The 26,091-nt window shown below is 39.5% G+C and overlaps 2 protein-coding genes across 6 annotated transcripts; one reads left to right on the top strand and one right to left on the bottom strand.

Moving 5' to 3' along the window:
* Positions 1–1,785: 1,785 nt before the first annotated feature.
* SDHAF2 (succinate dehydrogenase complex assembly factor 2) lies at positions 1,786–6,567 on the bottom strand. The gene is made up of 4 exons (XM_026682564.2): positions 6,282–6,567; positions 5,982–6,187; positions 3,881–3,990; positions 1,786–3,002 (listed from the first exon to the last, which is right to left on the bottom strand). Exons 1-4 carry the CDS (start codon positions 6,300–6,302, stop codon positions 2,872–2,874), a joined length of 468 nt encoding a protein of 155 aa, XP_026538349.1. The 5' UTR covers positions 6,303–6,567; the 3' UTR covers positions 1,786–2,871.
* On the top strand, positions 6,537–25,904 carry CPSF7 (cleavage and polyadenylation specific factor 7). 5 transcript variants are annotated; one of them, XM_087950612.1, is made up of 10 exons: positions 6,537–6,601; positions 7,028–7,128; positions 17,868–18,086; positions 18,767–18,870; positions 20,162–20,307; positions 20,902–21,307; positions 21,658–21,773; positions 21,859–22,033; positions 22,224–22,397; positions 24,046–25,904. In XM_087950612.1, coding segments are annotated over exons 1-9 (1,437 nt in total). In that variant the 5' UTR covers positions 6,537–6,600; the 3' UTR covers positions 22,393–22,397; positions 24,046–25,904. The 5 variants fall into 5 exon arrangements, with proteins under 5 accessions (XP_087806738.1, XP_087806737.1, XP_087806739.1 ...); XM_087950611.1 differs by having other exon boundaries at positions 6,538–6,601; positions 21,655–21,773; XM_087950613.1 differs by having other exon boundaries at positions 6,591–6,622; positions 21,655–21,773.
* The last annotated feature ends 187 nt before the right edge of the window (positions 25,905–26,091 follow it).

Genomic DNA, 26,091 nt, shown 5'->3' with positions numbered 1-26,091 from the left:
AAAATTTATTTCTCCCTATGAATCATCACAGGCAAAAGTCAGGGATAATGGAAGCTCTAATGTAAAACTCTTTATGACCACTGAGACAGGCATGGTTTCAACACAGTATGGATCACTTACTCCCAAGTTGTTTTTTAAATCCTCCACCTACATTTTGAGAATAGAGAAGCATCTGAATCCAAGAACAAAAAATGCCTGTGAAATTTCCTTTACAAAATCTGAGTTGCCTGAGAAAACTAGGACAGCAACAGCTGAGCCAAGTAGATGGCAAAAACTGGCCAAGCAGGAATGAAGCTGCTGCATAGAGAGTAATATGTGTACTGATATATCTGAATTAATATAATTTTGTTCACATGGTATCTCATTGCATATTATCAGTTGCTATCCTGTTAAAAATGCCACAATTTTCAATAAATGGATGACAATCTAATATAGATGCCAATGAAATCATGGTTATAGTGTTTGCATATTTCTGGGGCAAAATCCTCAACATACATACAGCATTAACATCTGCAGAGAAAGCATGGAATTGGCCAAGGTTTATACCTAATTGGATTAACAGAAATATTCCTTGATGAATCAAATATCAGACAGCATTTGTTTCCATCATCCAGTAACTATATGTCAAGAAGCTTTCGAGAAATAAGATAGGGAGAAATGGGCTGCAATTGAACTCAAGCAAGAGAGTTGCTGTCTGTACTCAGTTCTGGGTTCTCCTATAAGGATACCATTACCTCTGAACGAGGAATCCATGATTTAGGTGGCTAGTACTAGGTAGATACTATTAGGCAGGCAAAAGGTAGTTCTCCTTCCTTAGGCAGATCGCCAAGGTTTCTTCCAGCCCTGATTCTTTAATTGTAGTGACAGCCAGGAAGTCCTTAACCCAGTTGTAACTGAGGTTACTAGTTGTGACTGTCTGGAGCTGGAGGGATAGTAATTTGTAGAGTTGTAATTGCAGGAATGTTCTAATCTCGGATGGCAAACCTCAGATAAAGAATGTTTCCAATCTTCAGGGATCATTGTATAACCATTTTTTATTCCTTCTACAAGTCCTCTTGTAAAATTACCACTAATCCCATAGTCTGTAACTGCCTTTTTTAACTCTCTTAAAATCTGATAAGGCAGACCCTCCCATTCTGCTACTTGCAGTCCAAGCTGTGGCCCCTGACCAGGATGATATTGTACTGGACACAGTAATTCTGCAAGTTCTGTTCCTGAGACAGAGGCATCCTTTTTACAATTCTCAACCATTTTCTGAAAAGAAGACTGAACAATAGAGTCAGGAGGCTTTTGCCCTGTATCTGCAGGAGCTGAGGGAATTGAAGAGCTGAGGGAATTCAGGTGAAGGGGGACAAATGACAGTATAACGTGGAGGTGTTAAGAGAAAATTCATTGTGACCAAATTTTTCAATTGCATGCCTACATAAATGCCACACCTGCAAAACTTCTATTTTTGCTAGAGGTTCAGTATGCAATGTTTTCCCTATACATTCCCAATCAGTTAATTTTAAAGACCCCTCTTTTGGATACCATAAGCACTGAGCTGCAATCTCCTGGACTAGCCTTAAGAGATTTCTCTGTGGTACCTTAGTATTATTTTTCTTCAACAAATAGCCTAATTCATCTACATGTTTCCTTTGTTCCTCAGAAAGCGAAGACCCCATACTTACAGAAACCAAAAGGTTGAAGAAACCACAAAGGGTTGAAGGTGCACCAAATTCTTGCCGGACGAAGTAAGAGGGTCCCTGTTCGGGCGCCACTTGTTGTAATGACGAGGCAGTCGAGGTGTTTGATCATGATCAACTGAATCATGATGAACTTTATTGGAGTCTAGTCTTGCATTTATACACATTTTTAGTTATCCTCCAACATTGGTTAACTTTGGTTACTGCTTAACTTTCGTTACTGTTTAGCATAATAGTAATTAACACAATTATCTCTAGTTAAAGTCTAACATATGTTTACTTCCTCTCTCTAATCCTCCTTTAGATTAGTGACTTTGTTTGCCTGAGTTGTATTTGCTTGGAAACATTCTTTATCTGAGGTTTGCCATCTGAGATTAGAATATTCCTGCAATTACAACTCTACAGTAATTCATACTGCCATCCACACATTAGCCAATTGCAATTCGCTCCACATGGAGTTTGCTTTTAAAAGTTACTCTGAAACTGCAGTGGCACAACATACAAAGGCCTGCATGCTAACTGGCACTGATGCCATGAACACCTACACATGGACCCTGCCTTGAATGCCAGTAAATCTCCATACAATTTAAAGTGTTACTTTTAACCTGTTAATGTCTTTTATGGCTTGGCATCAGGGCTACTGTCTTCAACATTCCTCATCTTAATCTCTCATGGGAGATTACAGGGTCTAAGATGAGGAGGTACTTCTCCATTATGATTACTGCCAGCTAATAAATATAGATTTAGCCCCATCCTTTGGCCTTTGGAGAGCAGGTTAAAGAGCCCTTTCAGTAGTTAAAATTGTGCCTTAGAAATTACACCCACAAAAACACCCACAAATGTATGTTCCAGTTTGGATAATTTTTAAAAAATACATTACAGCTATTTCAACTTCTGTTAAATTGCCAAGATCTGCATGATTACAATGGTCTAAAAATCAAATAAGTAAAAGACATTTCTAAAGTGCAATAGTGATCTCATCACTATTTCCTAATTTGTGTTTCAGCCCTTCTTTTGAGAAAAAAAGCTTTATTTTAGAAAAGTATAATACAGAAAAAATAGCTACTTATATAAAAATTCACAAATTAGGCATAACATAGTTTAAGGAGGAGCCCATAAAGCACAAATATGATTCTACATTTTAAGGGATTCTCCAAACTGGGCATTTATGGAAATGCACACAAGATCAGTGGGAGCCTTCAGCAAGATATTCCAGATCTGGTTGTCGTAGCCTCTTCTCTCTGTGCTTGTTTTTAGTAAACTCTCTAAGCATCTGTAGGATTTCATTCTCAAAGATTTCTGGAGCAGGCTTTGTTTCTTGAGAAGAAGAAAAAGAGTGAATTTTTTCACAGATCCAATAATCTTTTCCAAAGTTCAGTTACGTTTCAGATAACAGATTGCATTAGTTCTCTAAATATACAAAAAATGAAACATCAGCTAATAATAACTATTTCTAAGGCTTTCTAAAGAATATTACTTTCATCTTCTTGTAAAATATATTCAGGATACACTGACTGCAAATCTTATAATAGCCATGCAGTTCAATTATTTATATGTCTTTTGAGAACTAAGTCTCACTGAATAAAATATTGGTTACTTAAGCATATCGAAAACTGGATTCTGATTTAGTTATGCTAGGAATAAGACTACTAAATTTAATACAGCAACTTAATTGTGCTCCTCCCAAGTTTTATTTATTTCAGCAGATATACTTTTAAGCATAAGTAAGGATCCAACCTTTTAGTTACAATCCTAAACTTTTGGAAAAACCTCTAAATAAAGATGAAAATATTGTAAACTGTTCAGTTCTACCTATAATTCTGCAAATAATATTGTAGAGCACAATAGAATTGCAAATAATATGGATAGTTCAAACAATCTCCATAACTGTATTTTTAATAGATATGCACAGAATTGCATAGTCTCTTAGTTGTCAAAATAGCAAACTGTGTCCTTAACCATTTTACTGTATGTATTCCTGCTCCAAGGTAACATTGTATTTCAAATGCCCATAAAATTTCAAGGCCCATGTATATAATTTATATTTTTAAGGTCTACAAGATCCTTGAAATATAGAATAAAGATAAGCAACAGAGGCTCAAATATCACCTATATTGCTTTACTCAGTATTATGAGATTAGAAATATGTTGAGAGCTATAGTCTGCTGGCTCCAAAACACACTGTTCTACATTACCTGTTGCCCAGGAGTATATGTCCCAATCATTGCTTGGCTCATTTATTAGACGGTCATAAAGGTCCAGTTGTTGTTCATTCATTTGATTCAGATTTTCTTTGGCAAATAAACTATTAAAAACAATTAAGAGTTCTGTAAAATGCCAAAACAAAAGTGCTAAGCTCATACAAAGCCAGTACACACAAAATGAAAAAAGAATAAAAAACACACCTCAAACACACCAACAGAAAAACAACCTGAATTTTCCTATATATTTAAAGCATCGACAATCCTCTCTTATGTTTCTTAGATTCTAATTAATTCTATTTGCCTATTATCATTCGAAGAGGCAGGGACCAACTCTACCTCATCTGAAGTTGCCCAAGTAATATTCAATTTGCAGAAGCATCTATACTCACAACAAAAACATCTGTACCAAGGAAGGCTTTGTGCACAATGCATCCTTCTGTGTTGACTTTGAGGAGACAAAAGACCAGAATATGTCAGACAGCACATAGTTAATATCAAGAGCTTACGGGGAAAAGATATGGTAATGGCTAGGTAGTTTAGATTGCTTTACAGGACAAATTAGTCCTCCGCAAGTAGGACTTAGGGAGTTCACATAGTAAACTTGGTAAGAAAAACTTTAGCCTGGTCAGCAGGTGATAAAATAAAGGAAATCTTCTCAAGCTGAACTTGATTGCTTAGCCCATGTCCCTATAGAAGCAATATGGTAGTGGGACTCATCTCCAGGGGGAATGAGTCTGCCTACCGAGATGAGGTGGACCAGTAGCTTTCATGGTGTGGAGACAATAACTTGGTCCTCAACACCAATAAGACTAAGGAGCTTATTGTGGACTATAGAAGGAACAGATCAGACATCCAGCCCTTGCTTATCAATGGAGACCAAGTGGAGCAAGTGGCCAGTTTTAAGTTTCTGGGTGTTACCATAAAAAAGGATCTGACCTGGGGTGCTCACATTGCAGCACTGGTAAAAAGGGCCCAGCAGAGATTATACTACCTGAGACTTCTCAGAAAACAACTAAGTGAAAAACTGCTCGTGATCTTCTACCGCTGCACCATAGTGAGTATCTTACCTTACTACACTTCTGTATGGCTTGCCAATTGCACAGTGGCAGATAGGAAAGCACTCCAGAGGATCACTGGTTGCCCTCTCCCCTCTTTGGAAGAGCTTTATAGCCCCGCTGCCTTAAGAAAGTTCAAAACATTCTCAAAGATCCATCTCATCCTGGGCACCCTTTTTTTGAACTATTACTATCTGGCAGAGGGTACAGAATAATGAAAACAAGGACAAATAGGCTGAAAAACAGTTTCTATCCCAGGCCAGTAACTCTATTGAATTCTACTGTATAGTACACTGAAGATGGTATTTAATTTCGTTGTACGATGTGCAGTGACAATAAAGTAAACTAAACTATGTATATGCCATTGCAGGGTTATTTACTTCCTATTCTGGCTTACAGTTCTAATATTTCCTAGTGGTCTTCCATCCAAATATTAACCACATCTGACCCTATCACTTTTCAAGATTTGTTAAGTGGTGCTCCATGCTCTGCTGAATATCTCAGGGCAGGAGTCCCAGTGAAAGTTATGAAGAGTGGTTATTTGTACAGTATTCAAACATAGTTATTGTATTATTAGCATTTAGCTTGTCCCAAAAGGGTCTCAGCTAAATAACACAGTAGTAAAAATTAAAATTGCGGGACCCTGGACTAGAGATGCTGAGTATGGGTAATCCGCCACTTAAGACCACAACTGAGCCCAAAATTTCTATTAAGTGAGTTTTGCCCCTTTTTATAACCTTCCTTGCCACAGTTGTTCAGTGAATCATTGCAATTGTTAAGTTAGTCCAGCGGTTGCTAAGTGAATTTGGCTTCCCCACCGATCTTGCTTGTCAAAAGGTTCAAAAGGTTGGGATACAGCAACCGTCATAAGCATGAACCAGTTACCAAGCATCTGAATTTCAATCACATGGGGCTGCCGCAAAGGTCATAAGTCACTTTTTTTTAGTGCGGTCGTTAACTCTGAACCAAAGGAACTATTGTTAAGTCGAGGACTACCTGTACGGTGGCTGGGAAGAGAGAGAAGCAAAACCGCCCACCTGAGCAGCAGGCAGTTCTCCAACATGCCTCTCTTGCGGCTCTCATATAAGAGCCTGGCGCGCTTGCTGGCCAGGGGCTCGTCCGGCCGAGCCTGCCAGGGAGGGAGCGGGATCTCCAGCAGGTCCTTCCCGGAGTCAGATGGAGAATCCCCGCGGTAGCCACACTTGGGCGAGCGGGACAGACAGCCGGGCAGCAGCAAGACGCGCTGCGAGGAAAAGGAGAGAGAGATGCGAGCGACCATCCTTCAGAAATAACGACCTTTCTCCGGTCCTCCCAGTCTGCCTCCCACACTCACTCACCCGAACCATTAGAGCCGCCATCCTTTCCCTCCGAGCTCCTCTATCATTTGCTCTCGACCATAGATATACAAGGTAACGCGAACCAGGATGCGCTTTCTTTCTTCAGAGAGCCATAGAGAGCTCGTCCGCGCATGCGTCTCAATTCGGTCCCGTTCGAAAACGGCCACCCGTCGCTTCGAACGCCGCCGGGACGGGAGCCAAGGAGGAAGTTTGGATCTTTCCTTTTTGCTTTCTTGCGCGGAGAAACATCAGAAAACCGGAACAGGCGGGACTCGACAAGCCGGAAGGGGCGGGGCGGAGGAGGCCCTCACTGTGGTGGAGTGAGTGAAAGAGAGAGAGAGAGGTTCGCGCGCGTTTTGGGCCTGCTTGGGATTGTGGGCCTTTACGCGGTATAACGGGGCCGCCTAACATTGGGGGGAGAGGAGGTTCTTCGTCGGCTGTGTGGTGGTGACCCGGCGGGGCGTGGGGTGGAATGGGGCGCTCCCTTCCCAGCGCGGGAAAGCAGGAGGCGATGGCTGCCGCGAGCGAGCGGCCGCAGTTATGGCGCCGACGTGGGGGTGTCTCCGTTTCCCACCTTTTTGCTCCCCGACCCCTCCTCTTGCGGAACCCTCAGATGCGCGCTGAGCGAAGGGGGCGGGGCTGCTTTGCGGTCCTAGGCCCGCCTCGCTGCCGGCCCGGTTCGTAGCCGCGCCAGAAAGGTGATCCTTGTGGTCTGCGTTAACCCGGTTCTTTGCTTTGACCTGCAGTGCCGCTCTTTCCCTCCCACGATTCTCTCCGTGGCGCTCCTGAAACTATGTCGGAAGGAGTAGACCTCATCGATATCTACGCCGACGAAGAGTTTAACCAGGTAAGTGTTGATGCGGCTTCATTGGGAGAGAAGGGGGCAAAAGGGCACAAAAAAGGAGTCAGATCTTATTGAAGCTTCACCTTGTTATATACTTGAGGGCAACAACGCGCTGATTTAATCCAACTGATCTTTTTTCCCCCAAAAAAGATTTTAACTCTGAAGAGGATTGATTGCCAGGTAATGGTGGTTAAATTTCATTTGCAATTCGAGTGGGGATAAACTTCGTGCTGTGCTTGCCAGTTGGTTTCAAAAATGTTTTTTTTTAATCTGCAAGGAAGAAGAAATAGCATTCCTTAATTTAAAGTAATAATCATAAATGAAAAGTGCAGTTTGGAAGAAACACTCTTTTTTCATGGGAAAGGCGGATTTGTGCACGTTAAATTTTTCTTTTTAGTGGGAACAGAAAACAAAACATGTTATCTGTAGTGACAAATTTACACACAAAAATATTGCAATTAGCTTAATTTGTATTTGAGTGTGCTTTTTTTTTTGTGGAATTGCATCTATTAAATGGAGTTGGATCTTTGTTTTGTTTTAGACTTGGATGTTGCATATGAAGAAGGGTTGCATGAATTAGATATGTCTAGTTTAATGAAAAGAAGAATTAAGGGTGCCATGATAGCAATGTTCCAACATCTAAGGGGCTGCCACAAAGAAGAGGAGATCAACCTATTCTCCAAAGACCTGAAGGCAGGACAAGAAGCAATGGATGGAAATTAATCCAGGAGAGAACAAACATAGAAATAAGGGGACATTTCCTGACAGTTAGAACAATTAATCAGTAAACAGCTTGCCTTCAGAAGCTGCAGGTGTTCTATCACTGGAGGTTTTTAAGAAGAGATTGGACAATCACTTGTTTGAAATGGTATAGGGTCTTCTGTTGGAGCAGAGGAGGTTGGAAGACCTCCAAGGTCCCTTCCAACTCTGTTATTCTGTTGCAGTTACACCAGTTTATGTCAATATAAGTTAAGCAGTATAGGCAGTCCTCAACTTACGATCACAATTGAGACCAAAATTTCTGTTGGTGGTTGCTAAATGAGCCACGTCTGATTTTATGACTTTTGCCGGGTTAAACAAATCACCTCAGCTAAGTGAATCATGCAATTCTTAAGCGAAACGAGGTTTCCTAATTGACTTTGCTTGTTGGAAGCCAATTGGGGAAGATTGCAAATGGTGATCACATGATCCCCAGGATGGTACAAACAACATACACTCTGATTGCTAAGCACCTGAACTCTGATCATGTGATGTAGTGCAAATGTGATTTTGTGATGGAATGCCAAACATCATCATCACTTTTCAGTGCTGTTGTAACTTTCAGCAGTTGCTAAATGAATAGTTGTACCTTTTAAATAAAGCATTGGAAAGTCAGCAGAGGAATAATAATTTGGCAGGCAGAGAATTTGGAACCAATCTGTCATTAAAATTGCTTAGTACTAACAAACACTTATCATTTAGTTTTGGAAGTACCTCAGATCATTGATATGTCTTGTGATATACAAGCAGAAGATGCCAGGTTCTATTGCTTAGACTTGTGTCTAAAACTGGAGAGTGCCTGTTACTGTAGATAATATTAGAAGGAATAGGTTAATAATTTAAGCAAAGTTCTTAGAAAAGTTTGTGTAAGATTCTGGGTTCATACTTGCATTTTATTCCTTATCAAATAGCTTCTTTTCACAGGATTCATAGATGTTTGCTTGGTATTTAAGTTGAGATGTTATAAGTCAATTACTATTAAGTCATGTGCCTCTGATTTTTATCCTAGAGCAAGGCAACTTTATATCTCCTAGGTAGTCTTGCACTTTACTTAGCAGCAGTAACTCACAAAGAATCCTGATGGATATCTTCTGGATATCTGTATCTGAGATAAAGTCAGCAACCTTTTTGAATAATTAAAATTCGCTACCTGGAATCAGTTTGAAACTTCCTTTCTGGAGTCACAAAAGTGCCTATTACACTAATGCAGTCTTAAGTAAGAATTGTGTACACTTTTCATTCTGGCAATATTTTTAGTCCTCATATTTGCAACTAGGACAAAGGCGTTTACTTTGGTAATTTTTCCAGCATGCTGGGTGGTTTGTAGTATAAGAAGTGTTCGTGGCATGCTACAAAATCTGCTGTGCTAATTATTATTTGGTGTTCCAGAGATCCAATAAATTATATTAAGACATAATAAGAGAATGACATAGATGTTTGTTTCTTGTGTTTGTTTTTAAAGTTGGATTACAACACTCAGGAAACAATGCATGTCATTCTTTGGCCTATGCAAATATTAATTCTTTATACTTTTATGTCTCTATTAAGTAAAATAGATGCCTGCCTGAGAGGATTACATCAGTGATTAATTGTTGTCCATTATGTCTTTTATATTACCATAGTGTTCTGAATTTACAATTATTTGTTCTTTACAATCAATTTATTTATGAAAGTCTTCTGTTCTGGACAGGTTTTAATTGGATTTATTCCCTGATATAGAATTACTTGTATGTTTCTTTCTCTAAATCCTGGTGAAGTTGGAGAGAAGAACAAAGGAAATAAGTATTGCTTCAAAAGTGTTCTGTGATTTTTGGAGTCCTGCATTATATATATTGTTTTACTTATAATACATTCATCCATTTCATTGCTAAAGTGTAATTATGTATTTGTCCTAGCTCAAATTTTTTGAGGGAGAAAAGTAACATTTTGAAGCTACAGTATATATTTCCATAGATGCATCTTGTTTTGGGTTCCTCTAGAGGTCCTATTTGAATTGTTGCATGTCCTTTTGAGAGGACTGATTTAAAAGTATTGGATATATGGATTTGTATTTGTTTATAATTTGCCTTACTTGAGATGCACATCATAGGAACTTGTGTGTTCATGTACATAAACAGGTATATAGATAAATCCTCAAAGGATTTTGGTTGCTTTTGTGATGGATCATTTGTTGAACAGATTTTTGCCTATAAGCTAATACGGGTGAATTCTGCAGCAAGTGGCAGTGTCCAATGAATATTGGCTAATTCGGACAAAATTAAACAAGGTCAGATCAGAATGATATTTAGATAAGAAACCACCAGGATTTAATTTGGGTGACAGTATAGATTGGAACATTGAAAAAAATACCCTGGAAAAAGGAATGGTGAGCCATTTCCATATTGCCACTAGGAAAATACAGTATTGTGGATTATTTTCAAGAATGACGTGAACTTATTGCCTGGGAACCTGACTTAAAGGAGCTTTGACTTTTAGCACTGGATCCCCATAAGTAGAAAACTTAGTTGTCTCAGAGCAAAGGAATGGGAAGCTCACTGAAAATCTGGAAACTGAAGCATTACAATACTGCTCTTTCTGTAAATGGACAAATGTGTGTTTACATGCTTCTAGGAACTCTGAAGTATTCGCTGCAGGCTTCCAAAGGGTTACTACGCCAATTATTTGTTCTGTATGCTTGTAATATAGTTTTGCATATGTTTTGTGAATCCTGGTTTTTTTTCTCTTCAAACTGAATCTCCAAATTTCCATTTGCTTTAGTTAACATTACTATTACACAATTACAATCTAATATTAAGTGAATGATTGGAGTAAAAGTTCCATCCATTTTTGTAATATAGTGGCAGAATTATTTCCATGGTCTAAGTAGTCCGATTCAGAATCAGAACCTTTATTTTTCAAGCTGAGTTTCCAGAGTTAAAGGCATCTTTGACATATTCTCCTTTAGTTATTTATTAATTGCTAATATCTCTCCCTACCCCCATTTCATGTGATCCCTGGATTGTTTTAGATACATTTTCATGGTAAGGTCTAGAAATACAGTGGATGCTATCAAATAACATGCATAAATTATTGTTGCATTCTATTTTGCTGCAATACTTGGTTCCCAATTATCCCTTAGGTAATTTGTATATGCTAGTACTGCTCTTTAAGATTACCATTGTGTATTTTTAGCTGAGAAAGTAACTAATGCTTCTGAATAGTTTTTGGTAGATTATGTTATGCTTTTTATGTAAGTGTGTATTGTAGTTCTACCAAAGTGAATAGGATGTCAACGTCCATAATTTTTGTGTTTCAACTTCTTTTTTCCTAAACAGCATTCAGTTTTGCAATGCATACAGATGCAAAGCTACTGTTTTGTTAAGAGACAAGACATTTTCTAAATGGCAAGATGAGTTACAAGTGACCACGACCATGAGTTACATGTAAATTTAAAGAACTTAGGTCTTGTAAAGATAATTCACTAAACTTTCTAAACATGTTTTGCAGTTAAGTCAGATGTCTTCATCAGCCAAATACTTTTGCATTTCAGCAAATAGTTTCTTTAAAATAGTCAAAGAACAGAAGTTCAAGGAAAAAATATATTATGAGAATGCTAACACCCCCTTTTCTTTGTAAATGTAAGGGAACACATGCCTTGGATTCAGATTTCCTATCAGCAGAAGCATAAAATGTTCACACAGGAACGAGAAAGGGAAGTTTTCATTATTTTCCCCCTCAAATACTTTCTTCAAGGAGTAGGACATTTTCTCATCCTTTTATCCATTGCCACAAATAAAAGAAGTTTGACCATTTGCAGAAGCAATACTCTGGATCCATTCCTACTGATTTAATTTTTGAAAGGAAAAAATATATAGAACTACAACTGGTACAGAATGCATATGGTAAATAATGCCAAATATGCAGCACTCCTGCATGAGCTGCATTAGTTACTAGTGTGTTTTCAGATGCAATTCAAGGTGCTGGTTGTTACCTTTCAAGACCTACCGGTATTTGGCTTGGGACTGTGTCTTTTTCCAAGAGTCTACCAGTCCAATTCGATCTAGAAGGTCGAGGATGTTGCAGACCCCATCTGTCAGGGAGTGTCGATGAGCACAGACTAGAAGACAAGCCTTTCTGCAGTAGCCCCTATTCTGTAGAATATTTTCACCTTGGAGATTAGAATAGCCCCAACCCTAGTGGCCTTTCGAAAGGCTTTAAAAATCTGGCTGGGTTCCCAAGTCTGGGGCACAGAATAAAAAGTATTAAGGCCTTTACTTGCCTTTACTGTTAACTGGCCAAGTATTTCAGCTGCTATGTATATTTATTTTGGATGGTTTTTTTATAGTTTTTGAAATATTCTGTTTTCTACTTTTGGAATTGTAAGCTGTCCAGAGTCATTTATTGTGATAGGTGGCTAAAGAAAATGAATGAATGAATAAATAAACTTTATAAAGCTTATAAAAAGAAACAAGTTCAAAACTGAAAATACTATATATTTATGTTAGATATTGTGCCATACAGAACTCCTGTTTTTTGCTAAAAGGTTATATAGAATCATGGTTTTTTGTTCATCAATTGTACCTAATGGCTTCATTTACTTTTTACCTTCCATTAAATATATGGCAAAATACAGAATCATTAAGCAGGCAAGTAGCAGCTGCATGAATCCTGGGTTTGTGACTAAGTAAAATAAGAATACACAGCTACCTTGAAAAGACTATGAAGAGTAACAAGTGATGTTGGGAGTATGATATTTAAAAAAAGATCATGAGCTTGACAAGATAAAGCAACTGTTAAGTGTACCTGGTAGTCTTTAAGTGCTAAAAAGCAAATCTTTAAATGTCTTGAGAATCTTAATATTCAATAAAAGAAATGACAGTATCTTTAAGGTAATATTTGATTTGTTCATATAGTGAGGATGAATAAGGATCAAATCACAGCAAATGTATGAAGGAAGAGCAAATGGAAAAAGAAAGTGACCATTGAGGCATATTTGAATGGAGTTTATTGAATGCTGATAAAGAGATGAGAAGTTTTAAGAACAGATTAGTGCATGAAAGAAAAATTCAGTATGATAAAGCAGGACTCAGTTGCAAGCTTAAGAAAAAAGCATGGAGAGGAAGGCGAAACAGTGCTGGTGTTATTTAGGTTTAGTGGCATTTCTCCAACCCCACCCTGCCACATTTCTTTGTTTACTACGTAATACTTACAGATAATCCTCACTTAACAGCCATTCAAGTGGCTTCAAGCCGTTCATAGCATTGAACGAATGTTAGTAACAACCACTCCTTGAAGTTAGAGACATTGCAGCACCCCCACAATTAACATAATCAAAATTCAGGCGCTTGGCAGCTCACCCACATTTACAACTACCATGTGCTCCAGCCTCCCCCATCCGCCTATCATCTCTACCCTTTTATTTTCCCTGCATTCTGCCTTATTAGCAGTTGGAGGAAGAAATGGATCTGAGTTGTGGAGTGCAAGTTGACCAAAAGAGCAGAGATGGAGATGATAGGCGGTTGGTGGGCATTAAAGCAGAGATGAGTGCAGAAGGGTGAAGTCCCTATCATTGGCATGGATCCTGTCTAATATACTGCAACGGACTACCAGAACTGCCATTAAGAATCAGAGCGGTCATGGGATGTTTCACTTTGGAAATTAGGGATGCTAAGGAAAAACCATGTGTATTTTTTTTTAAATAGTGTTCCTTATAGCAAAAGGGAATAACATGGATGCATCTGGATGTATATTACTGAAATGTTACATATTTATTTGTTACAACAATCCATAAGAACCAAAAGAAAAACAGAGGTACTCTTCTCTCCCTCCCCTCCCCCCATCACCAGACAAACAGTCATCCTGGTCCAGTGCTTGAGAGAAGACACAAGTCATCCCACCCTCAAGTCATCTCACCCTCCAAAAGAGTAAACGGGTAGCAATTCCTCAGATGTATTGTAAAAGGTTAGGACCACCACCAGAAAGGGTCATATCAGAGGTTCCATCAGGTGGCAATATTTAAGGGGGGGATGACCTGGATACACATATGTTATCTAAACTACTATCATAGACAAGTACTCTCAGGAAGAGGCAGAGCTGCAAATAACATGGCCCTATTCTACGTGTGAAATATGCTAACACCATGAAAACTGTTACAATAATATGGCATTTTACTAATACTTCATTCAATCCCAGCTTACTCAAAATTAAAATCCTACCACAGTTAATAAAAATTAGGGTTATTGTTAACAAACTAAGATTAATTGATGGATTTTTAACTAGATTGTGGAAGCCCGGTAAGTGAATGAAACAGAATTATCAACATGCACACACACATTATTGAGGTGTATTTTTTAAATGTTATTTTTTAATCATATTCTGAGAAAATACCATTTTAGAGGATTTGCATTACATTATTTCTCTCTAATGTGTGTGCAATTTATTTGTTCAAAATTGGTTCAGTTTCGATACTACTGAATTCCAACCAACTCTAGGTTGCTCAAAAATAGAGAATATAAAAACAAGTAACTAAAGATACAACAATCCCTAAAAGCATTTACAAAATAGTTACAAACTGGTACATTAATACAGGCAATAGCCTACCCCAAAGTTAAGGAGAACAGCTAGCATTTCCAGTCCTTTTGAAATACAGTAGCAGGGAACCATCCAAATCTCTGAACAACTTCATGCCAAAGGGCAGGAGTGATACAGAGAAGGAACAATTCCTGGGTCCCAGAATGTGTCATAGTTTAATCAAGAGGACTTGAAGTGCATACACTCAGCCAGGCAAAAACCATAAATGTGCTGTTCCTTGAATAACGTCCTAAAGGCTGTGTAAGCTTTATGGGTGATAACTAGCACCATGAATTGTACCTGAAAACACTGGCAATATGTGCAGATTATGAAGCCCATCATTGAACATGCCACTGTATTCTGGACAAGTTGAAGCTTCTAAGCAATCTCTAATGGCAGCCCCATGGAGACCAGAGCATTGTATCAACCAACCTGTGAGATGACAAGGGGGCAGGGGTTGAGTGAATTTGAATGTCATCAAATTCAGTAAAGGAATACTGTAAGTGCACCAGATAGAGTTTTGCAAAAGTCTCCTTGGCCATAGCTTCTGCCTCCTCTGAGCAGGAGTTGATTCTAAGAAAACACAGTTTGTGCCTTGCTATTGAATCCTTGAACTTAGTTGTCCAGGTAACCACAGCCACTTCTTAATCTTGGTGAGAGAGAGTCAGAATCAGTTCCTCTCCATCTAAGCCTGCCTTCAGGTATTTGAACCTCCTTACTTGGCTGGCTTGATGTTGAAAAATATAATGAGGTATGATTAGCTGATGATATCGGATGCTGTGGATACTGAATAAGAGCAGAGAGAAGTGTAGGGGCCTGTTGCACCTCGGAAAGGTGGGTGAGGTGGGTGGTTGTCTAGGGAGCAACCTTCCCATGTCAACATCAACTGGAACTGGTCTTGAAGGAAAGACCACTATAAAACAGTGCCCCTAATTCTTAGCTCTTGGAGTTGGTCCAGAAGAATACTGTGGTTAACAGTATCAAAAAATCAAAAACCATAAGAGGGATGCACTGTCACATCCTACCTCTACATCAGGTCGTCATCAAGTAAGACCAAAACTGTTTCAATACTGAATCCTGGCCTAAAACATGAATGAAATGTGTTTAGATAATCCATTTCCCTCAACGTCTTATGTAACTGCAGGACAACCATCTTAACAGGGTTGGAGCTAGGATGATGATAGTCTTAAAAACAATTGGTTTTAACAATGAGAAGGAGAGACACCCTCACCTCCCTCAAGGAGACTAATATCACTGAATAGATCTAACTCCAGAAAACAAGTTGCTGAAGAAACTACAGAGAGACCCTCAAAACCCCAATTGATATATCCTAGATCATAACCCTATGCCCCTGGCACTTGGCCAGATATGCCCAGTTGGAATTCATTCAGTCTGGATCTGATATTCTTTATTTGCCAAATCACATATTCCTCACAGCAGCCCTGCCGATGATCTAATAGCATGCCACTCCCTAGCAGTGATCGCACCACTCTCAGAAGGGCTGCTGGACAACCTTTAATGGAAGCAATAAGGGCAGAGAAATGCTGACATTTTGTTGTCCTTATTGCCATGAGGGCATCTCCATTATGTACTCTTGCCCGTGTTCAGTCATAGATAAGTGAATATAAATTGGCACTGATGGCACTATGTGCCATTTCAGTATGATATTAAGATATGATCTGCTTGCAATCCCGTTAGCATAGGGTTAAGTATAATCAGTATGCCCCAAGTCATTTCCCAGTGAGGTGATGAGGATCAGAATGGGTAAGAACAAGCATGCCTGAAACCCGTCAAGACTTGAATAGAATCTAGTGATTTCCAGTCCTTAATTCCAGATGGGGTGCCACTCAAGAGTTAGTGCAGAATCTGGAGATCCTCCTGGACTCATGGTTCCTGCTTGAGGTAGCAGCCGTGGCCAGGAGGTTATTTGCAGAGATACATCTTGTATATCAGTTGCAAGTTGTCTGGAGGCACTGCTCACAGTCACTCACACACTAACCATTTCCCAACTGGATTACAGCAATGCATTCTATATGGAGTTGCCCTTAAAAAGCATGCTGAAACGCCAGCTGATTCCCGGTGCAGTGGCACATGCAGTGTGATAGGGGCCTGAATCACACTAATGCAACATGATCTGCACTAGGCTTCCAAATGCAATTCAAGGTACTGGTTGTTACTTTTGAATCCCTACATTGCATGAAGTTTAAGTTAATCTGGGACATCGCCAGTGGTTTCTGCCCATTCCACTAGATCCAGCGTAGTCGCTATGCCTCAGGTTCCTTCAGTGAAACAGCGTTGCCTGGTGGGGTCTAGGAAGTGTCCCTTCTCTGTTTATGTTTCCTGCCACCCTCCCACCACAGATTCCTATAACTCTGAATGCACTAGCTTTGCAAAAGGCTATGAAGACCTGGTTTTTAGCTCAGGTAACATCCACAGGATGTTAATAGAATTCAGCGTAATGTGTGAGAGATATGTGGATATTATTACAGTGTTTCCATGAGGTTTGTTTATTTTTGTTCACTGCCCAGAGTTACTCTAGGCCAGAAGTGTCAAACTGGTGGCCCGTGGGCCGAATGCATCATGTGCAGGCCATGCCCACCCCAGCTCCACAAAGGGAAAAATGTCACGAAACATCATGTGATGTCAATGTGATGCCACAAGTTTGATACCCATATCAGCAAATGTATAATTTTAAATTGTGTGTGTGTGTTTGTTGAGCAGTGAGTTGGATCTAGATGAAGTAGGTCTCATTACATTCAGTGTGACATCTTTCAAATCTTATGATTTGGGGGAATTTTAACAAAATTATATTCCAATCAATACTTGGTTTGTTCTTCCAAACAAACCAAGATGTGGTCTTGGTTTCTCAGTACAACAGCAAATAGAACTTTTCATCTAATGTAAAATTTGTTGAGTTTCAGGTTTCATTTTAAGGAATTTGTCAATGGAATCAAGGGAGATAATGCCATGTCTTTTTATGAGATAAATTTCCACGTCTTGCTTGGTTCCAATCTTTTGCTAAATCAGGTTATTGCCATCATTTGATTAGGCAGCAGAGAAATATTTAGAAGAAGCCTGATTGAGTTACCTGGTTTTTGGTGGAGGAATGAGAAAAAATAAGGCTGTTGATTTCACATTTGTAAATATAGTCTAGGAGAGCATGGAAACATAAAGCCAAAATCTTTATAACAGTGACAACAGTCAACTATTCATTACTTTTGGAAAGGGACATTGGGGACTTAGATGCATTAGTAAATAAATCCACCCCACTGGACTTTTTCCTTAGTTTTTTAGGAAGAAAGATCGGAGAAGCCAGTTTATTGTAAGCTGTATATAGCCCTTCAGGAGATGATATAAGTGTATTTTACAAATGTAGTAAAAGATTTAAAAGCTCTGGCCCTGAAAGATGCTAAGTGGTATCTTCCTGTTTCTAGGACTCTGAATTTAGTAATACTGACCAGATGGATCTATATGATGACGTGCTAGCTGCCAGCTCACAACCTTCTGAAAGTTGCACTAGCAGCTCTGAGCCACCAGTCGAAAGCCGCCAAGAACAATCTCCTAAGTCAAATAGCAAATCGCCTGCTATTTTGTATACATACAGTGGACTGCGCAATAAAAGGGCTGCTGTTTATGTGGGCAGCTTTTCTTGGGTAAGTATTCTAAATTAGGACAGGAAATAAATAGAACTTGGCTTTTTCAAAAATATTGATAATTTCAGAGAAAAGGTGCATTATGTGCTTTTGTCATATGTTCACTTTGATTTGGTATAAATTGTAATAGCCATAGAGGCACTGATTGGTTGAAGCATTTACTCTATACTACAAAACATAATTTCTTCTAATACAGGTGGTCCTTTTTAACAATGGATAGAGGTATGCTGTTGGTGTATACCTGAGAAGAAAAATAATTATCATATCTGTTAGCATTTGTTTAGACAAAGATTTAGTGAAAAATTAATGTAGCTGATTTAGAGGTTTTGCCTTTTAAACCAAGATTGCTATTTTGAAGATACAGAAATTTGGATGATTATTAGATGGTAGCGGAAGAGTTATTTCTATATCACCTAGACTTTTGCAATTCAGATATGGTAACCTTATTCTAAGTTGGCATTGCTCCCATCCCTCCCATCCCTTCCCCCCCCCCCCCAAAAAGGGGGGAATCCTTATTGAAGTAAATATATATAGTAAGAGGAAATAGTCTAGTCTAAATAAATGTAATGAGAGTTCAGTAAAGGAAAGTTGCAACATTGCATTGTTTTACCAATTAACAAATGGAAATCTTACAAAGATTTAAGATAAAATACTGTGATTTTATGTCTCTTCATATACAGTGGACAACTGACCAGCAATTGATCAGAATAATCCGCTCCATAGGTGTTTATGATGTTGTGGAGCTGAAATTTGCTGAGAACAGAGCTAATGGCCAGTCTAAAGGGTGAGCAATGCAGGTCTTCTCTGTTAATGATTGAAACATGAAGAGCAATCATTATGAAACATACTACAGAGTAATGTGGAGTACTTTGTGTTCCATCATATGTGTGAATATATGCATGCAACTTTCTGGCTTTTTGAATGTGGCTTTATTTTTGAAGAAACTGAATATTTTGCAATATGCCTGTCTGACAAAAAAATTACGTTGGTAAAATTTACATTTGTTTTGAATGTTATTCTAGGACCATACTTCAGACAAAGATAAGATGGTTATAAAGAAAAGAATGAAATAAGAACTGATTAACTTAATTTGAAAATTTGTTTTGCTTGATTGCTTATAATTTAGGCTTCAGGAATATGCAAAATATTTCAGACTTGAAATGGGTAGAAAAGGTGCTTCAAACAGAACACTTTAAATTAATGAATTGTTCTCCTATCATATGTGTTATGTGTATCCTCTCTAAGAAACCTGTCTTTGCTACTCCTTCAGCCTCCAGCTATGCATAGGATTCCTGAAGGGAAAAAAGAAAGAATTTGTTTGCAGGAAAAGCAGACCACTGAGATCAGAAGTGTGAAAGGAAGATCAGACTGAAAACGAATAGAAAGGGGAAATGAATGTCTGAAATTAGCTAAGAGAAAGAATGGCCAATTGCAATGGGGAAACAGAAAACTAGAGAAATTGGCTCAAGTTATTTAACCTACCGAATAGCCCAGCACCTAATTTTCACAAAAACTGGGAAAACTTAGACCAGTAAGGGAAAGCAGCGCTAATTTAAAAACCGACACACAAAGGTTTATTGATCACAACCCAAAAGAAGAGATGATGATGACAGCGGCACCCCCCCCCCCCGGCGGGCGCCCCGAGGCAGCGGCCGGGCCTCCGTGCTCCAGGGAAAGCCGCTTCTCCTTCCGCCCCTCCCCAGTGGGAGTCCTACCGGGCCGCCACTCCACCCTTTTTCTAGAGCCTGAGATAGCCGAGGATTTTCTCAGCAAAGGGCGAAAACTGGCTTCGTATATACAGTACCTAAAACATTGAACTCTTCTGGCCCTAAGGAAATGTTGCGAGCAGTGGAAAGTAATGAAGATACTGTTAGGCGGAATTCTGCAGGGATGATGAGGCAAAGCCCTCGGGCGGAAACTGCTCTCCCCCCCCCCTCATTATAATTATAAGTATGAGGAAAGCTGGGAATTTACAATTGTACAAGAATGGCTGATTCTTCCCCTTGTTTAGATGGTACACCTTACAAGAATTTCCTAATAGTCTTCCAATGATCTTTCTGTGTCTCTTTGAACAGATACGCAGAAGTGGTGGTTGCTTCTGAGAATTCAGTCCACAAACTTCTAGAGCTGCTGCCAGGGATGATTCTAAACGGAGATAAAATAGAAGTCAAGTTGGCTACCCGGCAAAACCTTGCACAGTTTGAGGCACAAGCCCGAAAACGTAAGTTAAGCTGGATATGATAAGCTAGCTGAATAGGTAGCAAGGCAGAGAAAGAGGCATTGGTTAGCTTATTTGAAAATCTTGAGCAGAGCTCTGTAGACTAGAAGCAAATTAATGTGCATTTGCAGAAATAGGAATATTTTTAGAGAAGGGAGGCGACTTCATTATATTTAAATATAATTGAAACTCATCAAAATCTCTTGTTTACCACCCTCCAAATTGCACGGGCTTAACTCTGAAGATTGCTGTCATATAAACAGATATACTGTTTTTGTATTTTGTGGCCTTTTATGATTTGTCCTAGACAATGGTCAGGTTTCAGTATTGGGAATAATTTAAAATGCCTGTTTCCATTGAATCAGATGCCTGGATCTCTCTACAAAATTTAAGCCCTGTGTGAGCATAAGAGCAGAATCTATCCTTCTTATAATATAAGTTAACAGAAATTAGAGGAAAGTTGGATTTTATTTCTTTTATTTTATTTTGTCATAGTGATGGGACAAGAAATATTTATGGGAAGTGTATGCTGTATGAAACGAAAATCCTGTATTACTCATGTGCTTAATATTTTTCCTCATTTGTGATGTCTAACAGGGGTGCCTCCAATGGCTCACTCAAGGGATTCCTCAGACTCTCTCGATGGCCGAGCAACTCCAACAGAGAATGCTATCCCACCACCACGCATTGAGAAGCCTCCCGTTTTACCTTTCTTCAACCGTCCTCCCTCTGCGCTTCCTCTGATGGGGCTGCCCCCGCCACCCATACCGCCCCCTCCACCACTTACTTCAAGTTTTGGAGTTCCCCCTCCCCCTCCCGGTATCCATTACCAGCATCTCATGCCTCCCCCACCTCGACTTCCCCCCCACTTAGCTGTGCCACCTCCAGGGTCAGTGCCACCTGCCCTGCACCTCAATCCAGCTTTCTTCCCACCCCCAAATCCAGCCATGGGGCCTCCGCCTGATGCCTACAGCAAGGCTTCTGCACCATATAATCACAGCAGGTGAGAACGAGTCCACCCTTAAGAATGTGCATAAACTGGAAGCAGCACAAAGAATGGTGCCTAGGTCTAGTTCAGAAAGGGACTTTGTAAATAAAAATGTGTTTTAGCTGGGCAATACAGTAATGCCAGAAAATGCCTCCAATCACAGGGAAAGATTTCATCCCTGAAGAGTCTTACAATTACTATAATATCTGCTATGGTGGGAAATAAGAGAGAGATACATATTCAACAATACACTTCCTTTTTTTGAGGGGGAGGCTCTTAATTATGCATGGTGGGCAAAGTAGCTCTGCTTGGAAAAATGGTTCTCTGCCTCTGAATGATGGGTGCATTCTTCTGTACTGCAGCAGGGATTTGGGCCCATTACCTCCACCTGTTGGTGAAGCAGAATTTGATGATATCATGAACAGGAATCGAGCAATTTCCAGCAGTGCTATATCTAAGGCTGTATCTGGGGCCAGTGCAGGTAAGCGCAGTTGCTTAATGCTGCCTTCTTTCCTTCCTAGCTCAGGCCTCAGTCTTTACATCTTATTTATGTTGTTATGCTTCAGGGGATTACAGTGATGCCATTGAGACCCTGCTTACAGCCATTGCTGTAATTAAACAGTCCCGTGTAGCAAATGATGAGCGGTGTCGGGTCCTTATCTCTTCACTTAAGGATTGCCTTCATGGCATTGAAGCCAAGTCTTACAGCATGGGCACTGGCAGCAGCAGCAGTTCCTCAAGGTGAGTCACAACAAGCAAAACTATTCGTATTTTACCTGGCTGGATTTGTTATATTCATGACTCAGTCCTATTTTTCTTTGTTTGGGATTTGTACATCCGTATAGGCAGCGTGTCCTTTTGTTTGTGTTTTTTTAAAAATGACAGCTAGTTTATCCTATTACCACACTTGATATTTCTTGTTCTTTTCCAGAAAAAGACATCGGTCACGGGATAGGTCACCTAGTCGGTCACGTGAGAGCAGTAGGAGGCACCGAGAGGTGGTTCATAATGAAGATCGACATGAGGACTATTTCCAAGAAAGAAGCCGGGAGCACGAGAGACACAGAGACAGGGACAGAGAAAGAGATCGGCATCATTGAGAGAAGTGAGAACATTTTTGAGATAGGGCAAGGGAGGGTTAACATGCCTGCCTGTTTTTATTATGTCTTCCTCTTTTTTTTTTTTTTAAAGGAAAGCGATCTGTCTCTTTCGTCTAATTGGGTATCATGGTCCATATTGTTGTCAGCAGAATCAGAGATAGGCATTGGGCAGGAGATCTGATGTTAAATTAAGACTTGAATCCTGTTTTTTTTTTTTTTCTTTATCGGTGGGCATTTAACTTTCAGTGCTTTGTAAAGTTCAGTTGTTTCAGATGTTTGGGTGTCTTGAAGGACTACAAAATCGATAACTTTATTTGTCAGTATAGTTCATCCTGTTATGGTCAATTCCTTTTTATATGAAGCAATTTCAAGAGTAGATAGTCCTCAACTTCCAACCATTTGTTCGGCAACCATCCAGAGTTATCACAGGGCTGAACAAGGGATTATGATGGGTCCACAAAGTTTTGCTTGTTGCAGCACTCCTGCAGCCACATGATTGTGATCTGGGTACTTGACTATCTACAAGCGCCTCACAATCATGTGATCACCATTTGGAGTTTTCCTTGTGGCTTCCCCAGAAGGTTAATGTCTCTGGAGGCTGGCTGAAAAACCTCTGTGCTTAGGCAGGATTTTGCCATGAGGTGTTTTCAGCCAGCCCCTAGAGTTGTATGTCTGAAAGTTGGCTGAAAAAGCTTTATGCTGAAGTTTTCCTGATCTGATAGTTCACCTCTTAGGGTGATTGAAGGAAAGTCTAAACCCTTTCAATGCTATAGCCCAGGACCAGTAACTCAGCAGAGTTGCCCACTTCCAAACAGAGTGGGAGCAAGTGGGATCCTCTTCATTATGCTCGTTAATCTTCCCGGGGGAATCACAAACCATAGTTTGAGAATTCCCGCTTTGAGCATGCAGGGATGTAAGGAACCCTAGCATCACTTAAAATATTAGCATCTTCTTCAAAATTAGGCTGGTTTTTCCTGTTTTGTTTTTTTTCCAGGGAAAATGACCACATTGCTGGCCATGCCCCCTGTGACCCCAAGGCAAGGCAGGAAAGCCAACTGTTGGCCCTTGGGCCCCAAAGGATTATCCAGCACTGCTGTAGATAATCAGACCAGAGCTTCTAATTTAACTACTTAAACAAGAAGGAAATCCTGAAGTACATTTGTGCAGAATCTGCTTTGTTCTTTCCTGGGTGAAGTATATGCCTAAATTCATATCTTATTTCAGAAAGGGAAATACTAGTAAAATATTTTTTTCTAAAAAATAATAATCTCAAATTTAATCGATTTTATTCCACTGTAATCTGCTCTGGGTTAAAGGGAATTGGACACTTCAAAAACAACAACAACACTAAACTACAACCTTTTGATTTCCACCTGTTTCTGAATAGTTGCATAAGACTAGGTGGTCCTTTTTGGTAGGTACTATTCTGTGATGGGAAGAAAGTAGTTGGATTATGCCTGGTTTATATAATTCAGTGGCAGAATAAATCTGGCTTCAAATCCTAGTCCAGGTCAACTGTGCTCTAAAACAACCCACAATTTTCAATTCCCTCTGTATATAGGAATTCACTCTTGGATTTGCACTTTTCTAAACTATGCTCTCAAAAATGCCTTTAAAAGTGAGTAATATTTTATGTTCCTTTCTTTTTTGCAGGGATGCTGGAAGCATTCAGTGTTTTTATGGACTTATATCCTGTCCTTAATCAAGACTAAAGGATGGGGGATTCTCCACCCACTCCTTCCCGCTGCCCTCTGCTCTTTCCAGACCCCTTGGAAGTGACTTTGCCTGTAGGACTCGATTTGGCACACTATGGCACTAAGACTTGAGTTTTTCATAAGTGTGCTGCTGCTGCTGCTGTCGCTTGATGGAGGAACACTGAATGACTTGGAGTTTGGGAGGGGTTGTCTGAGCCACTGTGACCAGGGGGCCATTTCAATCCATGGATTCTTGGACCCAAAGAGAATGGTGCTTTCCACAGAGGTCTGTCACCTCTTTCCTTTCCATGGCGTTTTAGAAACACCCCTGGAGGAATACATCCAGCTTTTCTCCTATAGGAAGACCTCATGCTTCAGCACAGCACAAGGTATATTACCATAGCCTCACTGGAGTTTATGTTCAAAATTCAAACTGCATTGTCTTCTTAGGCATCAGTGCATAGAGTCCTCCTGAATTTTTGATCCTTTTTTCCAAAGCAGCTTCAGTTTTGCACTCTAACAGCTTTGTACACAGCTTAGAAAAGTTTTGTTTTCCTTTTCTGGGATGAGAACAGGCTAGTTGCTGCTTCCAGTCATGCCTCTTCTTAATTCCTGAAAATTGTCATACCAATTTAACCTAATGTCTTTTAGGAGGGACTGCACTGTTAAACTTGCCCACAAAATTGAGTCTCTCTTAAAAAAATAAAGGTACCTTTAGCTACTGCAGGAACTCTATCCACAGGTGATTTATTGACAAATTCCTTGCTTTGTTTCATGCATTAACTGCTCTGATTGTAATTTCTTACACAAGCATTTGTTTTCAAGGCCATTCTTTCCCAGCATATCACCTTCCTTGTTGTAGAGGAAGAGTTGTGACTAGATACAGAAACATGGAATTGGGGCAAAGTCAAGCTGAGGCTTCTGGACATTATTGATTAGAGCACACCTTGAGCATTTTAAATTTTGTGTGATGTAAGTGTTGAATTAAGGTCCAAAACTACCCTTGCTCCCAATCTCATTTGGAATTTTCCCTTTGATGGGATTCACTCACACGTTTGCTTCAGTGACATAATAAAACCTTAGTGGTCTCTGGCATGCCAGCCTTGGAAAAGAACAAAGTTAAATTCTTATTATGTAAACATAGAACTAGGATTCCTGGATCCAATGAGCCTTTCGGCTGGCAACCAATTGAAAGCAGAAACACATTACATGAGGATCCTTATGGAAAACCAGTGGCTGCAGAAATCTTGATTCAAGTGTCATCTTTGAAATATAACTTTTTGAGATGTGCATTTTGGTTTTCAGTGCTCCATCCTAGCACCCCAGTTACACAAAATCAAGTTACATACCCTGGATTTCTTTAGTAAGACCAAGCATCTATTATATCGTGACTATCCAACTGCATGGTGAAGCCCTCCTCATAGAAGGATCTGTCTTTTTCTCAAGAGAACAATTGGATAGATTAAAGAGGATGACTCTGTCACCAAGGGATATGATGCCTCCTTTGTGCTATTGATCCAAGAGAGTCTAAGGTCAATGTTTTTTTAAGAGGAAACAAAAAGTTAATGTAAGCCAGCGGAGAGAGCTTAAACTGTAAAGTATACAATACAGATTGGAAAAGTTGCTTTTTACCTAATGGGACATTTTTAGTTTGTTTTGAAATAATGGAAGAAAAAAAGAAGAAGAAAAACAGACAACAGAAAACATAACTTCAGTTCCCTTCTACTCTCCCACTCCTGTTCTTCGTGATTTGATTTGTTTGTCTTTTTCTGATAGGTTGAAAATTGTGTAATAAACTTGATGATATTGTCAATCTTTTATACTGCATTGTATTGTTTCTTTTCCTTTTGTAAGTTTTAAAAGGGAGGGCGAGTTGTTTTTTTAGAAATCTCCATTAAAAAAAAAAAGATTGTAGAGGGAGGGATTGGGCTAAATGTGATTTAGATACGTCAGTGAAGATGTATAAATAAGGCAGGTGCCATGTTCTAGCTGGGTGCTAGCCCTT

The sequence above is a fragment of the Notechis scutatus genome, chromosome 1, assembly GCF_049901735.1.
Source record: "Notechis scutatus isolate UNSWTSFEM ecotype Mainland chromosome 1, rNotScu1.2, whole genome shotgun sequence".
Lineage (NCBI taxonomy): Eukaryota > Metazoa > Chordata > Lepidosauria > Squamata > Elapidae > Notechis > Notechis scutatus.
The sequence above is the reverse complement of the archived record's forward strand: the minus strand, read 5'-3'. Positions and strand labels throughout refer to the sequence as shown.

What these genes read in the sequence shown, in the direction of transcription:
- SDHAF2 (XM_026682564.2), bottom strand. Translation starts at nt 6,302, where the DNA reads ATGGCGGCTCTAATGGTTCGG. An exon ending in TGGCGGCTCTAATGGTTCGG is followed by an intron (nt 6,188 to 6,281) that starts GTGAGTGAGTGT and finishes TTTTCCTCGCAG; the next exon opens with CGCGTCTTGCTGCTGCCCGG. An exon ending in GAGAACTGCCTGCTGCTCAG is followed by an intron (nt 3,991 to 5,981) that starts GTGGGCGGTTTT and finishes TGTTTTTAATAG; the next exon opens with TTTATTTGCCAAAGAAAATC.
- CPSF7 (XM_087950611.1), top strand. An exon ending in CCGACGAAGAGTTTAACCAG is followed by an intron (nt 7,129 to 17,867) that starts GTAAGTGTTGAT and finishes TCCTGTTTCTAG; the next exon opens with GACTCTGAATTTAGTAATAC. An exon ending in TGTATCTGGGGCCAGTGCAG is followed by an intron (nt 21,774 to 21,858) that starts GTAAGCGCAGTT and finishes GTTATGCTTCAG; the next exon opens with GGGATTACAGTGATGCCATT.